Source organism: Eptatretus burgeri, chromosome 4 (genome assembly GCF_056783735.1).
Source record: "Eptatretus burgeri isolate ZD-2024b chromosome 4, Ebu_testis_v1, whole genome shotgun sequence".
Classification (NCBI taxonomy): domain Eukaryota; kingdom Metazoa; phylum Chordata; class Myxini; order Myxiniformes; family Myxinidae; genus Eptatretus; species Eptatretus burgeri.
Genome location: NC_140964.1, coordinates 19324470 through 19342196, shown reverse-complemented (window position 1 = coordinate 19342196; position 17727 = coordinate 19324470). Strand labels below are relative to the sequence as shown.

The window sequence follows — 17727 nt, the reverse complement described above, 5'->3', positions numbered from 1 at the left end:
ATTTGAGGTGCAGGAGTCTATCACCAGGGACATTGTCCAATTGGCCAACCAAGCTGGGCTGACTGCAGTGGACATAAACGATGTGGAGGAGCTACTGGCCTCACATGGGAGCAGTTTAACGAATGAGGAGTTGCAGGAGCTGGACGAGCACCGCAAGAGGCCGAGAACACTGCAACAGAGGAGGCTGAACCGGAGAAATTCCTCAGCACCAAAAACTTTACTGATGTCTTCCTGAAGTTGTCTGAAGTGCTTGCGATCATCTCCAACAATGATCCAGACATGGAGCACAGCAACGCTTTTTCCTGCTATGACGAGATGCTCCGAGAGAAGAAAAGTAACGCGAGACAGGCAACGCAGGATGCTTTCTTCACGAAGGAAGCAGCAGCTTTGCAGGAGGGTGAGCCAGAACCTGGCTCATCTTCCCAGCAGTAGCTCCCAACCTCGTCTCCCACCGCTGCCTTGTTGGAGGAGTAGGAGCGAAGGCAGCGGTTGTAAATACAGTATACAAAACGTATTCAGTTTTGCTTTCGTACGGCTCTGTCCCCCCCTGTCCTCCCATCCACCCACCCTCATTCCTCCATACATCTCCATTCTCTCCAGATCACCCTCCACTTTGTCCCTCACCCTTGCTGTTGTGGTTTCCCCTCCTCTCCTCTTGCTGTTATTCCAATTTTGTTGCATCCTGTTTTGTTCGATGCTATTGCTCTTCCACGAGCCTCGACCTTGTATTAAAAAAAAAGCTCCAACAAAATTCACTGGTGAGTGTTCCTTACGGTAAAATTTGTTTCTTGTGTCATTATGTGACATTCTCATGATTGTTATTTCGATGAAAATAGTCTCTTTTTACTTATAAAACTTCACAATAACGTGTAGTGCAATGACCGATGCCTGACGAAGCAGGTTATCGCGCTCAGGTGTCAGATGTAAAGCTCTCGGGTATGTTTCTCTCGATAGGCACCATTTTATAATTACCTCTTGTAACACTTTTTTGCATAACACTCACTCCTCCAGAATGCATCCAAAGCGTTATAAGAGGGATGCATATATATATATATATATATATATATATATATATATATATATATATATATATATATATATATATATATATATATATATATATATATATATATATATATATATAGTTGTGGTTGAGGAAATTCGCAAACCACCATTCAGGTCCCATAGGTGAGATATCTCTGTAAGTATATGTGTAGTAAGCCCAAACCCGTTGTTTAGAGGGAATAAATGTCATTCATTCGGGCTGCGACCCTTCAAGATAGCCGTTTTTCTGTTCTATCTTTATTTTGAGCCAACCACGTCTCAACAGCCATCACACAACAACCACCAACCGCAACACCGCTTCACAACAACAACAACAACAACGCCAACAGCCACGACCTTTACCGTCACATCTCGCTCTCGCAACCATCGCATCACCGCCATTCCCGCGCCGCTTGTGGGCACCGATCCTGGACTCGTACAGGGCGCGCACCGAGCAGCGGGTGCAAAAAGCGGCCTTTCCGAGAAATCGGATCAAGAATGATTCACGCCCACTTCTGTTCCGTCCTATCAGCGAGCGTGGGGCGATTTGGCCCCGCCTCCAGGCGCGTCGGTGTATAATCGATATATGCAGATTCGAGGATCAAGAATGATTCACGCCCACTTTTCCTCCGTCCAATGGGCGAGCGTGGCTCCGCCCCCGAGCCGATCCTGATCCAAAAATCTGCATGTGGTTTCTCCTGTCGCACTATAAAGCGCCGAGCGAGGGGCGAATCGAAGAGAAGAGTTGGAGAGTTGTGGCGGCGGCGAAATCAGTCGAGAGAGTGTCTGTCGGGGTCCGGAGAGGCTGGAGAAGCCAAGAAGCTTTGTGGAGGTCTGCGCTCGTGTCAGAGTCGGGGAGCTGCGGAGAGGGGAGGCCGGGAACGCGGTCGAGGTCGCAGTGGAGTCGCTCGTCGCGGGACCAAAGCCAGCCAGATATCCTCCACCCCCCGAGCATCAACACCCCCCCCCTGTTTCCCCCCGCGCTGAGATAGTGTGAGAAGGGGGCCCCGTTCCCACCCCATTCCAGGCAGTGCCAGCGAGGCCCGCGGAGTCGGGGCGCCGCCGCCATTTTGCGGCTCATCACCAGACGGGTAGGCTCGACGCGGTCTCGGCCCCAGGCCCGTCTGCCCCCTTATCGTTGAGGGTGGCCCCCTTTTTCTTTTGCTTTGGAGTATATGTGTTGTCGGCGCCGTCTGTGAAGTAAAACTGTGTAAGTGTTGCCGTGTGCTCGCGTAGTCGGTAGTAGATCTGCATTGTGTTTCTCTTTTGCATTTGCTTTTTGTGCAGAATTGTCGTGTTACTTTTACATTTGCTTTTGGTGCATAATTGTGGTAATTGTATATGTGTGCTTTCCGTTTGCCGCGGAATAAATGTGCTTTATGTTGAACTGTTTCTCCCGTTTCGCTTCGTCTTTTCTCTAATTGAATCTCCATCTTACTTCACGTCAAGGGTTGGTCGTGGGCTAAATACGCCCGATAATTAATCGGAACCGTCGAGGTTGACAATAACACCGCTCGGTTATCCCGATAGTACGGAACGGGTCGCTTAAAGTGGCCCGTGTCCGAAGTCGACCTGCGGCGAGGTGCGATCGCCCGGTCTACCCTCCGTGTGGGTACTTAGGTAGGTCGAATTTGGCGAACAACCCTATCCCACGCGGGGGGCCGATTGGCACGATCGTGGTGAGGCCGAAAGGCCCACCCGTGACTAGTTCCCGGCGTTAGTCCGAGAGGGTCACGACGGGATTGTCCGTCCGGTGGGCGACGTGCCGCGATTTGAGTTACGTGGCCGCTCGCACGCCGGCGGGCGCGAATCCGCAACAATATATATATATATATATATATATATATATATATATATATATATATATATATATATATATATATATATATATATATATATACATATACACACACACACACACACACACACATATGTGTGTATGCCCCGGTGAGAATAGGTATACCATATCCTTGTGTGTCGTAAGAGGTGACCAGGGTTGGTGTCAGGAAGGGCATCCGGCCATAAAACATTGCCTCATGAAAAGCTAACCCCTGCACAGCAGGGAAAAATGGCTGTAAAAACTGCTGAAGAAGAAGAATATAAATATTGCGACCACGGGACACCAGCTTGTCACTCAGGGGGATTAATCCCCGGTTGTCCTCAGTGGAGCCGGACCTGGGGCCGCCGCTCACAATTAACGTTGCGGTACGGTGGGCTGTTTTAGAACCACGAACGCCACCCAGTCAACCACGAGTTTGTGTCCACCATCTAATTATTCCGTTTAACTGGAGATCATGTGGTTACCTGAGAGGTTAGCACACCCTTGCCAAAGCACCAATGTTATCTCGATTAGATTTTAATTTTAATTCGGGTGGCCGAGCGTTTTAACCGCTGGTGCATGCCAACGATTTTTTGGTCAAATCTGCGGTACTTACCTCCCAGTCTTACTCGGTTCGAACAATGCGAGACCAATGGAAGGAAAGGACAAACACGGACAGGTTGGAAATCGACAAATAATTTATTAATAATAAAATAAATACATGAAAAGAACTTTTTATTTGCTGAGGTAAATAAAGAATGAATTTTGTTCATTCAAAGCAAAATCAATCAAAATGCCAGGAAAGAGACAAAGAGCAGATGCTTATCGGGGGTTGACTTACTTACAGCTAAACACAGACAAGGGTACCCAGCAGATCTTTGGGGGGGGGGGGGGGGAGAATCGTCTCGCTCACCAGAAAGTAGTCGTCCGTGAAGTGAAAACGTCCTGAAATGTGTGCGTGCGTGTCACGTCCATCGCCAGCTCTCAGCCTTGCCATGCACCCTCTCGCGAACCCTTGAACGCCAGTCGACATATGGGGGGCACCAATATCGTCTGTCGCGGGTTTAGACCCTGGTGCTGCGACATGGGCAGCTTCTCACACTTCACGAAACTGGTGACGTCCAGTGACCCACACGGTCCGTCGGTGACTGACTCGTGCCTCACTTGTTGGTGGCCGACCCGTGCCTCACTTGCCGTCGGCGCTGCTCACACCCACACACGCATCACGCACTCGCTTGCTCACTTGCGGGCTTGCACACTACTTCGCTTGCACGATTCTTCTCTGGTTCGCTTCTTCCCTCGCGTGCTTCAACTCTTGCTTTCTTTATCTTTCTCTTCTCCCTCTTTCTCTCGCCCCAGAACGGACCTCCAATTCGTTTTTATTCCTCCGGGTGTCTCGGCGGCGCAGTCCGCCCCAAGCTCACCCCACCCCACTTGCGCACGGTAACCATGACGACCCGTGCTCTCTCAAAGGCAGGCGTCGGGGCTCGCGAAAGAACGTTGCTGAGGAAAAATAAGGGCGTGCGTCAGAGCTTGTGAAATGAATGTGTGTAAATGTGTGTGTCGTAAAGAAAAAAGCTTCCCATAAGAGAGGGGATCTATTCTTCACCCTTCTCAACGCATCACATTTAACCTCCCATTCGACATGGGGATAGGGCTAATCTGAACATGCATTTAAGGAAATAACTGTCTGGGGACCTGGATGTGTGGATGCATTCATCAGATCGGATTCTAAAATCCGTAACACTATGTATATGGCGGTTTGTTTTTGGACCGTGTGTGTGGACGGATTGCCATCACCCTATTTATTGTTGGACAGCTTGCCTGACTCCACCCACAATTGTCACCTGAAAAAAAAATAAAGAGAAATAGTATGGCCACCATTTTGTGAAGCCGCTTTTGCTGAAGATCTTTGGTCACAAGTCTCGGGTGTCAGCCCATGGACCAGTGCAATTGGAATTATCTGAGCTGTCTAACCACAATGTATTTTATATGCACCTGCAGTAAGCAGTACGCATGTTTTTGCTTGATGCATGTAACCCAGGTTATTTTTATTTTATTTTTGGGAGTGATTGTGGCAGTGCTCTGTGGCCAAAATCTGGCCAAAATCCGGGAAGAGCAATTTGCCTAATTTTTACCTCCGCCACCGAAGGTGAAGGAAGTTATGTTTTCACCCCTCTTTGTCTGTCTGTCTGTGTGCAGGATATCTCAAAAAGTTTTGCACAGATTCGGATGAAATTTGGTGGACAGTTTGGGTGTGTGATAAGGATGAACGGAATAGATTTTGGTGAAGATCCGAATCCGGATCCGACCACTCAAATTTTTTAAGTGATTCTTCACCATTGAGAGATATTGTTAAACTAATATATAGCACGATGTCTCAAAAAGTTGCGGACGGATTCGGACGAAACTTGGTGGACACGTTGGGTGTGTTGTAAGGATGAATTGATTCGATTTTGGTGAAGATCTGGATTCGATAATTATTTAATTTTCAAAGTGATTCTTCATCATTGAGAGATGGGGCCAAAAACGATAGTGCTGTTTGCATGATGTTTCAAAAAAAAATGTATGGGGCCCGATATGTTCTCATGGATCAGACATTATCTGGCGGAGGGATGCGTCTACCGAGTGCCCTTATAGTTGTTTTTGTATTGTTATTGGAGTTTTTCTTATTTTGAAGAGGGTGTCTGTTGAGGTAATGTGTGTGAGTGACTGTATTTCGTTGACAAATGGCTACCCTCACCACTAATCTTCCCCAAGGAAAGTCTCCTGTTTTCCCCAAATAGACTAAATATGTTAATTTTTTTATTTTTATTTTTGAATGTACTTTCGGTTTTAGCCAAAGTTTTCAAGGCTGAATCGTGAGAAAACATAGAAGGGTCACGCATGATTTTGACGGGCTTTTCTGCTGGTTATATAATCAGGAAGTCGCTCGACTTCCAATGTGGTGATGGCATGGACACTGCATCGGTTTCATAAACACAAATCCTCAAACGAATCTACAATATTCAAACTTATCAACCTATAAAGTACCGACCAGTCGTCTGTGGAGGATTTCATATCCAATAACACTTATTAAACTTTGGACAACATCGCTGAGCTACAAAACTTAGTTGAAGATAAGGACTTGGTTAAAACACGAGTCGACTGCATTTTATAATGTGAAGGTCCACGACTACTCAAAATTTTCACAACAGTGTGGTGACAGGTCAGGGAATGCAAGAACAGGAAAAGAGGAAGGGTAGAAAACGGCAGCAGATCTGATTGAGGCCTAACAGAGCATGCAGCCTGGACAACGACAAATGAATGTCGTAAAAAGTATACTTGAAGGTACTCAACAAGACACGTAAATGCATTCCGTGACCAAATTAACATGAACATTGAACAAAAGCTTAAACAAGATTTTTCCGTCACATGTATCTTCAGCCTTTGAAGACTATTTTATTTCCGAGCAGGGAAGATCAAGTGTGGTGGCAAAGCAACCGAGATTGAAACCTTTTTCCAAAAGGTATTGTAGGATCTTTGATATCTTGAAGAAAGTTGCTCGAGGACGTAGAGATTTGAGCATCGGGATGACCCAGTTTGTTGTGAAGTTAAGCATCCACCATTGTAGATGACGGTCAACGGCTCAAAAGCATGTCCGTAACCTCAAGTGCGCTCGTCAGTCCAACAACACATTCGAGGATATTAGGTTTTGGTTATTGTTGAGACCTGGAATGCATTTTGGTGACTATCTAATATTGCGGGAGCAGAGCATCGGGATTAAGATGTCATGCCGATGACCCTGACCTGAAACTCATCTATTTTACCGAACATTAGTCCGTTTGAGAATTGTACCTTACTTTTACCATAATGGTGAATCTGGCTTGAATTTTTGTGTCGCATCTTGCATACCTTAAACCCCTGCCTGCTTCTTCTCTCACTATTTTGAACTCGTTAAGTTGTGAATTTACATTATCCAGTGATGTATCGAGCATCTTGCGCAAATAAAGATTAAAATTTTGTTCAATCGAGAAGGTTCAAAATCCTGAAAAATAAATAAATAAATAAGGTGGAACTCTTTTTTTTTTTCCCCTGGTACCTCAAACAACTGTAATTCTTCGACATGGATCTCGACGCAACTACGACCGATCAAATGCATCCATAAGGTCGCTTGCTTGCTTGTAAAAATAAAAATAAGAACCATGTTTTTCCAACAAACAATAGAGTTCTCAATCATCCCGATTAAGTCGTGCTCTTGGGGTTTATGTCGTGGTGGATGATGAGTTCTTGAGATAACCACGACCTTTTATCTCGTTAATCGATCTTACAAAAACATGATTTGAAGTATTTTATTCAATAAGTTGCACCGATTCAGTGGGATGTAAGATGAAAGATACCTTTTGTATTGGTGGCTTAGCGTATCTTTGTGTTCTCTGGCACCCTGGTTCAGCAGCCATGCCATTCTACCAATGAGACTTGATATGTTGTTGGACTTTTTGGACAAGCTATCCGTCTTCAAATTGTATTGTGGCCACCACCATCATATTGTTATGGCTGTGGAAATTCGCAAACCACCATTCAGGACCCGTAGGTGAGAAATCTCTTAAGTACATGTGTAGTTAGCCCAAACCCGTTGTCTCGAGGGAATTTATGTGATTCATTCGGGCTGCGATGCTTTGAGATAGCCGTTTTTCTGTTCTATCTTTATTTTGGACCAACTACGTCTCAATCGCCATCACACAACAACCACCTTAACCACCACGCCAGCCATCGTCACCAACGACAACCACGCTTCAACCCTCAGACAACAACAACAACGCCAACAGCCACGACCTAAACCTTCACAACTCAATCCCGCAAACATCGCATCACCGTCATTCCCAAACGGCACCATAACCACCAAACCACCACCCTCACCTTTCTCCTTCTACGGCCATTCCCGCACCACCTGTGAACACTGAGTGTCGGGCTGTCTTGGGCCCGTTCAGCGATACGCACCGAGCCGCGAGCGCAAATAGCGGCCTTTCCGAGGAAAATTCGGATCAGGAACGCTACACGCCCACTTCCCCTCCGTCCAATTAGCAAGCGCGGAGCGGCTTCGCCCCGCCTCCAGGCGCGTCTGTGTGAAATCGATATATGCAAATTCTAGGATCAGGGGAGGTTTCACGCCCACTTTTCCTCCGTCCAATTGGCGAGCGTGGCTCCGCCCCCCGAGGTCATCCTGATCCGGATATTTGCATATAGTTTTCTCCTGCCAGCCTATAAAACGGCGAGCGCAAGGCGAATCATGGCAGAGTGAGTCGAGTCATCGGTGTGGCGGAGAGTCGAGTCGGGTGGCGAAGTGATCGGTGTGGCAGGAACAGTCGATTCGGGTGGAGAGTGAGTAGAGTCATCGGTGTGGCAGAGAGTCGAGTCAGGGGGAGAGTCAGTCGAGTTGGGTGGCGAAGTGATCGGTGTGTCTTCGAGTTGGGTTCTGGAGTCGGCTGAGAAGAGTTGCGGGAAGAGGCAAAGGAGGTCGGGTCCGAGGCGAGAAGGATGGCGGTCGGGGACGAGGTCGCGGTGTGGGATCGCACGTCGCGGGACCCAAGCCAGCCAGCCATCTCCCTCCTCCAGGGCATCAACAATTCCCCCTTTCCCCCGCGCTGAGATAGTGCAAAAAGGGGGCCCCGTTCCCACCCCACTCCAAACGTCGTGCCAACGAAACCCGCCAAGGAGCACGGAGTCGGGGCACAGCCACGCGGCCACATCTGCGGCTCGTCCGCCAACGCGTCACGAGGACGCGGGTAGGACTCCCCCCCCCCCCCCGGTCTCGCGGGCCTGGCCGCTCCTTCAGGTCACGCGCGCATATTGGCCTACAGGCCCGTCTGCCCCCTTGCTATGAGGGTGGCTTCTTTCCTTTGCTTTTGAGTAAATGTGTGTTGTCGCCGTCTGTAAAGTAGAACTGTATGTGTTGCTGTGTGTGCGCGTAGTCGGTAGTAACTCTGCGTCGTTGCTTTTGTTTTTGTTGCTATATGTGCGTTTTGACTGTTTGGCTATATATATATATATATATATATATATATATATATATATATATATATATATATATATATATATATACATATATATATATACATATATATACGTGTGCTTTCCATGTGCCGGGAAATAAATGTGCTTTCTGTGAACTGTTTTCCCGTTTCGCTTCGTCTTTTCTTTATTGACCCTCCATCCTGCTTCACGTAAAGGGTTCGTAGTGGGCTTAATACGCCCGTTAATTAATCTGAACCGTCGAGGCCGACGATAACACCGCTCGGTTATCACTGTAGCACGAAACGGACCGCTTAAGTGGTTCGTGTCCGGAGTCGGCCTGTGGAGTGGTACGACCGCCCGGTCGACCATCCGCGCAGGTACTTAGGTCGATCGAATTTGGCGAGCAACCCTATCCTGCGCGGGTGGGCAATTGGAACGGTCGTGGTGGGGTTAAACCCCCACCTGTGACTGTCTCCGGGCGATAGTTCCCGGAGGGTCACGACTAAATTGTCCGTCCGGTGGGCGACGCGGTCGCGATTCGAGTGACGCAGCCGTCCGCACGCCGGCGGGCGCGAATTTGCAACAATATCTTGATGTGGCTAGTGGGCTTTAAAGTAATTCATTTCATCTTTGATTTTGAGCTGTACCTTTTCTGCTGTGCACCTGCAGGAACAACGAGAAGTGGATCGAGTTTTCCGTTCTGTGGTGTCAGTTGCTGGAAGACGTTTTGCTTCCTCGATTTGGTATGATTGCACCGAGTAGCTGACATCAAATAACTTTCTACCTGTAGTTGTAATTCGATTTTGTAATAATTCTGAGATCAGTTCTATTTTGGGGCTCATCATTCTTCTGTCCGTCCAGAGCCTCTCTCAACTCAAAAATGATTGGACGCATTTCTTTCATATTTGGTGCATGTATTCAGTCCTGTTTGGGCATGAGGCATGTCAATTATTTTGGGATTGGAGGCTATTTATAATTTTGGAAATGATAAAAAAAATTATCGGAGAGAAGTGAGATTGTCTTTGGCTCTCAGGAACCATTACTTATTTATTTATTTATAAAAAAATTTCTCTCTCCACTACCAAGAAGCAACTTTAATTATTCATGAAGCTTTGCCCATTCTACAACCTACATTTGAACGATGTATTTATCAGCAAAGAACCGGTCCTCACAGACTGGTTTATTCCTGAACTTTTATAATTTACTCGGGGAAAAGCCCATCAAAAATGACAGGGCCACGAGCATCCCGAACCCCCTTCCCCATCACCATCACAGCACAATTATTAAATATAACACACAGGATTGTGGATTTATTTTTGTTTCGTTAAGAAATGTATTCATTATCGGTGAAAACGGAATTTCAAATAACTGAGAAAAAATTACTCACCCGTATTTATAATTACTAATGTCTCACCTCAAGCATTTTAAATTCTTGTGAGTAAAAATTACTTACGTCTCCCCTCTCGCGTTACATTTGTGATAACCAGAATGGTCATGCAATTGGCCCAAATTCAGATGTGTCGTAAAAGTTTTGGACAGAATAAATTCACCTTTCCTGAGTGGAAACAAAATGGCAACTGGTACAAACACGGACATTGCGCGTGACTCCTTTTCAGTGATGAACGTGACATCACTTCCGTGAACGTGAGGTCACTTCCTCCATGACAGAGAAATAAATGCACAGGGCTTTTATAGAGATGATTTGTTTTGCCATGCTTCCACAAGGTGGCACTACGTGATGCATATTTACATGTAGAGAATTGGAGTCTTCTTATCACCACGAACCCATGGCACTATTGATTATGTTTTTTTTTTTTTTTTTTTGCCCCTAAAACTCTCATGCACCCCACATGTATGACAACTGTTAAAATAATTTTCATTATTATTATCTCCACCACCGAATGTGAATGAGGTTGTTTTCACCCCTTTCTGTTTGTGTACAGGATATCTCAAAAATTTGTCGACAGATTGGGTGTGTGACAAGGACTAACTGATTAGATTTTGGTGAAGATCCAGATCTGGATCCGACTTCTAGAATTTTAAAAAGTGATTCTTCACCATTGAGAGATGGGACAAAAATAATATATAGCACGGTATCTCAAAAAGTTGTTGATGGATTTGGATGAAACTTGGTGGACAGGTTGGGTGTGTCACAAGGACGAATTGATTCGATTTTGGTGAAGATCCGAATTCGGATCTGGATGCAAGAATTATTTACTTTTTAAAGTGGTTCGTCACCATTGAGAGATCAGGCCAAAAACGATACAGTCCTGTACAGCATGTTATTTCAAAAATGTAATGGGCCCAATAGGTCGGTTCTTGTGGATCAGGCATTACGCGGCGGAGGTGTGTGCTCCACCGAGTGCCCTTCGAGTTGTTGTAGTTCTTATTTTCTAGTTTTTCTTTGACCCTTTTTTGGCCTTTTTTTTTTTGTCTTTTTGAATTTTTTTTTCTTCTCAGCAACCACTTGTCTGAGTGACACAAAATTTTCAGGGTAGGAGAGTTTTTTTTCTCCCCTCCCCTCTCCCAATGTAGAATATTTTAATGATAATTGTGATGTGGGTCACATGGTGTGGCAGCCATTGATAAAATGTGCATTTTATTTATTTATTTTAAACTGTCCTTTTCATCAACTTCAGCTTGAGTACAAAGCAGATGCAGACAGGCTTTGCATTTTGAAATGTTTTCTAGTTTTATTTTTAAAACCAAAAATGTTTCCATCATTCTTATTGACAACCCATAAATGACTTCCTCTCACATTCCACCAAATGCAGATAATTGGAGTTCCATACTGTATTAATTTAAGAATGAACAACATTAATACGACTTTACATTTTATCAACCTGCAATTGATTCGAAGTTGTGTGGGTGGATCAGAAGCTGCATCACATCCAATGAAAGCCAATTATGTAAGCAAGACCATTTTGGATCAGGATTCACTGCATTTCTGGCCTCGTATCCTTTCCAGTACGGCAGGACGTGCTATTGTAACAAGAATAAGCTTGAAAGTTCGTAGTTATTACGAACTATCAGGGTACCCGTCACTGATGGGTTCGTTGACGTCTCGCTTCAAATGAGCAACATCTCATCTCAAATGAATGTGTATTGGTAGAAAAGGGAATTCAGTGTGCAGGTATCGCAGTTGGTGGAGCTGGTAACCTTGGCAATCCCGTTCCATTCCACCAGCGAAGATTTCCAATCCATGCTTGTTTTATCTCCGAAGTACTGCTTGGGAGTGAGGGTGATTATATGAAAGCTTGGCTGGGAAACAAATTTAGGCACGTTTTGGGCCTCCTGCTTGATGGAAAATCAAAGTTCTTTTCATGCCAACCGACCAACATGCTCCCATCCCTCTCCACATCGCTTCTTCTGTCCCCAACCTCACCCTCTCTCTATACTCCCCATAGCTTTGCTTTCGGCAATTTCCATTCGCTATTTCTCGCAGCATTTCATTCTGTTTTTCCCATTCCATGATCTATAAATCAGTAGTGTTGTTTCATTTTTAAACATCATTTTCACTTCGCGACATCAGTTTTGATTCGTCATTGCAACTTGTGATGTTACTTGAATGGTGCATGACAAAGGTCATCAAAAACAATTTTCAGGGGCATTTTTTTAGATTTTTCTAAGGGGTGTAGAGGGGTCTTGAGTGGCTTTAGGGTCAAAAGTGTTTTAAGGGTCATAAAGGGGTCAAAAGTGTTTCAAGGGTCTTAGGGCCTTAAATGGGTCGACATGTCTAAAGGGGTCTCAGGGCAAAAGAGCAAAGGGGATCTGAAGTGTCCAAATGGTTTGAAATTGTCCAAAGGATCTGAAAATGGTCGAAGATGGTCGATATGTCTCAAAAGGGTCCAAATGGGTGTGAAGGGGTCTAGAAGGTCTTAACAGGGTCAAAAGTGGTGTAAAGGGTCTTATGGGGTCAATAGGCCATTCGGGGTGTACTGCACAAGAGTGAAGCTGAAGTAAAGAAATGACATGTTGATAAATAAATTAACTCTGGAGTGCAAAATAGAAATAACGGGCCAAATGACCTACTCATGACTTCAAAACACTTATTTTATGTGCATTGTGGTTAAAATATGATCGTAGAAAGTCTCGTCATGATGAAGTCACAAACAAAAAAACATTTCGCTTCTATATATACAGTGGAGAGAACAAGTATTTGATACACTGCCGATTTTGCAGATTTTCCCACTTACAAAGCACGTAGAGATCTGTAATTTTTATCATAGGTAAACTTCAACTGTGAAAGACGGAATCTAAAACAAAAATCCTGAAAATCACATTGTATGATTTTTAAATAATTAATTTGCTTTTTATTGCATGAAATAAGTATTTGATCACCGACCAACCAGTAAGAATTCTGGCTCTCACAGACCTGTTAGTTTTGTCTTGAAGAAGCCCTCCCATTCTCCACTCATTACCTGTATTAACTGCACCTGTTTTAACTCGTTCTCTGCATGAAAGACAGCTGTCCACACTCAATCAATCAGACTCCAACCTCTCCACAATGGACAAGACCAGAGAGCTGTCTAAGGACATCAGGGTCAAAATTGTAGACTTGCACAAGGCTGGGATGGGCTACAGAACAATAGGCAAGCAGCTTGGTGAGAAGGCAACAACTGTTGGCGCAACTATTAGAAAATGGAAGAAGTTCAAGATAACAGTCAATCTCCCTCGGTCTGGGGCTCCATGCAAGATCTCACCTCGTGGAGCCTCAATGATCATGACAAAGGTGAGGGATCAGCCCAGAACTACACGGCAGGACCTGGCCAATGACCTGAAGAGAGCTGGGACCACAGTATCAAATAAAACCATAAGTAACACACTACGCCGTCATGCATTAAAATCCTGCAGCGCACGCAAGGTCCCTCTGCTCAAGCCAGCGCATGTCCACGCCCGTCTGAAGTTTGCCAATGACCATCTGGATGATCCAGAGGAGGAATGGGAGAAGGTCATGTGGTCTGATGAGACCAAAATAGAGCTTTTTGGTTTAAACTCCACTCGCCGTGTTTGGAGGAAGAAGGATAAGTACAACCCCAAAAACACCATCCCAACCGTGAAACATGGAGGTGGAAACATCATTCTTTGGGGATGCTTTTCTGCAAAGGGGACAGGTCGACTGCACCGTATTGAGGGGAGGATGGATGGGGCCATGTATCGCGAGATCTTGGCCAACAACCTCCTTCCCTCAACATGAGCATTGAAGATGGTGCGTGGCTGGGTCTTCCAGCATGACAACAACCCGAAACATACAGCCAGGACAACTAAGGAGTGGCTCCGTAAGAAGCATCTCAAGGTCCTGGAGTGGCCTAGCCAGTCTCCAGACCTGAACCCAATAGAAAATCTTTGGAGGGAGCTGAAAGTCTGTGTTGCCCAGCGACAGCCCTGAAACCTGAAGGATCTGGAGAAGATCTGCATGGAGGAGTGGGCCAAAATCCCTGCTGCAGTCTGTGCGAACCTGGTTAAGAACTATAGAAAACGTCTGATCTCTGAAATTGCAAACAAAGGTTTCTGTACCAAATATTAAGTTCTGTTTTTCTGATGTATCAAATACTTATTTCATGCAATAAAATGCAAATTAATTGTTCAAAAATCATACAATGTGATTTTCAGGATTTTCGTTTTAGATTCCGTCTTTCACAGTTGAAGTGTACCGATGATAAAAATTACAGACCTCTATGTGCTTTGTTAGTGGGAAAACCTGCAAAATCGGCAGTGTATCAAATACTTGTTCTCCCCACTGTGTATATTACAGAGATTGACAACTTATTTTACCTTTGCAGCCTCTCCTTCATCTTCTCAGGGAGGTGGCATCATTTCTATTTTTTTCTTCCATCAACCAGCTTACACTGAGATCTTTCTGTAAAGTCATGGCTACTGGAGAAAAGCTCTATCAGAACCTCATTCAAGGTTGTGGGAAGGCTCACCAATAAACATCCAAAAAGTCCTTTAATTAGCTCATTTTAATATGTAACGAAAAGGTCATTACATAATGGCTGGAAACACCTTCCAATTCCTGGCCTGTAAATGTAAAGCTCAATCCACCCAACCCTTACCCCACTCCAAACCCCAACCGCCACACGTTTGGGACGTACATTTTGAATGGCCCGACGGCCCTTTAGCTATGACATCGTTTAGAGGTTGAAGATATTGATAATATTGCAAGAGATGAAATGTATCTCACCTGTGATTGAATATTTCTGTGATAGTGACCAAAACCATTTGAAAGTCGAAAAAAATGGTTGCCATGGTTACCGGCTCGACCCACAACGATATTTCCTCGCTGAATTTTTACACGGAATTCCTGTTTATACCAATAATACACACTCCAAACTATTTCTCATTTGAGGTGAGACATCGACGATTAAATAACCAAACATCAATGATCAAATTATGATCAAAAACAAATCACGATGTTTACTTGGTTCTTCTCAATTTGGTGCAGGTCGCTGAGATGGTAACCCCTTTTTTTTTTTTTTAGACAAACTTTTCTTCACCCTTGAGAGTCATATCATGAGATGAGCAGTAAAATCCCCTTTAAATTGATGTGTAGGTTATGTTTGTACAATGTTCGCTTTTTGAATGATCAGCGCGTTTGAGAGGTCACGTGACTCTTTTGCCGATCTAACCGATCATGGTGACGTCTTCAATCATTTTTCACATTTGATACCATATTTAACTATCAGAGGTCACCATCTCACCAAATATATCAGTATCCAGGTTGAAATCCGAAAGAAAATTGGCTTTTTATGAAGCATTGCATAAATGGACCTACCTTCGTGGAGATGGTGACAGGTGGCAGCTCATGTGTTCATAAATTATGAATTGTGAGAAAATGACTGTTTAAATTCCCTATTTGGATGCACCATTGTAAACATTGTGATCCGATAAAGTTTCATGGCAATTAATCTTCAAAGCTTGGAGTAGGGTCACAATCAAACAAGCATTTCGCACATATCTATTACCTCCCTCATGATGTAAATTTGTAAAGATCTTTAATTGCGCATCAACTATAAATAAGCAAAAAATAACTTTACAAAGTTGGTGATGCATAGAAAATGCACGATGCCGTGATATATGTATACGGTATATATATATATATATATATATATATATATATATATATATATATATATATATATATATATATATATATATATATATATATATATTGTTATGTTTGAGGGGGGGTATGCATTCAAAGGGTAATTGGGATGTTTAATTAGGTATGCCATGCTGTTCGAGTTTACCAGGATCTCGATGTAATAAGTCGCAATTCAGTGGTGATAAGTTGTCTAGTAAATGTTCATTTCTTCAAGGGGGAAATGATAATTGTCACGTCATTAGATAGGGACACGGGATAGGGTAAGTGTGTCTGCGTAAACCCCTTTTAGTAGTCCCTGAAGGCTGGCCGTGACGTCACAGGACAGGGCTGCGGATGGCTCCGCCCCGTGATCACGATTGATGGAAGGCGACGGCGGTGGGCCAATAAAACGGCTCGATTGGAAGTGACGAGGACGGGAGGATAAAAAGGTTCTGTTCGGGGTCGAAAAGGGAAGAGGAAGAAGATCGGGACAAAAAGATCGTGTTTTTTTGGTGTGCAGGATGTTGCGCGGGAAGCGTACTTGTTGTTGTGCTGATTCGATCGTGTTCTTCGTCGTGTCTTGGAGCCTTGCTGAGCCTCGTGCCTCACCTTGGTTGGCTCTGGGGTTCTGCTGACTCGCAGTACGGGGTCGAACGGCGGGCGGACCTGCCTCCCTCTCCTGCTCGCAATTTGTCGCCAGAACTGGTTCCCTGGCGGCTGTGAGCGGACTTGGGCCAAGACCAGGAGGTCGACAGCACCACGGTTTCTCCTGTAATTTGGTAGTTGGTGTGCCAAAGCGGCGGGGTCCAGCCCAGCCAATAGAGCAATTTGATTATGGCCGAGGGGGTCCGGAACCAGAAGAGACATTACACCGATACCCACGGGGGCCTTTTATAGGGAGTTGTTTCCGGTGCGGGCGAAGAGGACACATGCAACGATATTGCCGGTACCCGGCGATGGAGGGACCCTCCAATAGACTTTTAGACTCGGAGAGGGTGAATCCTCCTGCTGAACCGCCAGGTCTATCCGAGATGCCCTTTCATAGGTCGGGTCCGGAGATCACTGTCGGGGGTCGGGGAGACTAGATTGGGCTGAGCATATACGGCCATGCTCGGCTGCTGAGATTGTGGCGAAGTGCCCTCCTTTGGTGGAAAAAAAAATGAATTGTGGGAAAATTGGCATGGGTTTGTGAGTTCTGCTGGGTTTTAGAGTGACAATCGGGACAGTGGGTAATTGGAAACAAAGCGGGCACGAGTGGCTGTCCAATGGCTGGTGCGTGGATTGGGTGAGAAGTGCTGTGTGAGTTGTTTTAAGTGAAGAAGTGAAATCTATGGTGCACACATTGTTTTTTTTTAATTTGGCATGGTGTGGTAACAGGGAAAGTCATGGTCGGTGAAGTGTTAGAAATGCAGGTGTCACTTGTAAGGCCGATGGGGTGGGGGAGTCATGTGGGTTTTGTGGGTGGGGATGATGTGCTTGTCCACAGGGATTGCTGAAGCTCACGGTGAGCGGGAATTGCGACCCCCTTCAAGGAGATTCACCCATGGTGGCTAATGGTGACAGTGTCTGGAGCCAAGTGGGAGAGGGTCTGGTTGGGCAACCAAGGCGGGTAGGACCTTGGCGACCCAGGAAGACCAGAGGAGCCAGTGAGACCCCTTCCAGTGTGTTGTACGGGATGAGAGCTGATGGCTACCAGGGAGGTGGGAATCAAAGGGAGCGGGGCGGAGAAACGTCTGGGTTGGACTAAAGCTTACCTGTGGGCATGGTTGCACCTGAGATGCCCCCA

The 17727-nt window shown here is 45.3% G+C and overlaps 1 protein-coding gene across 8 annotated transcripts in view; it reads left to right on the top strand.

Annotated features, from left to right (window-relative positions):
- DUS2 (dihydrouridine synthase 2) overlaps positions 1–17727 on the top strand; it is a 69299-nt gene that overhangs the window by 46508 nt on the left and 5064 nt on the right. For all 8 annotated transcript variants that reach the window (XM_085877109.1, XM_085877104.1, XM_085877106.1 and 5 more), the window contains one exon: positions 9527–9600. In XM_085877109.1, the coding sequence (XP_085733235.1) occupies positions 9527–9600 (74 nt within the window). The remainder of the gene's footprint in view (positions 1–9526; positions 9601–17727) is intronic.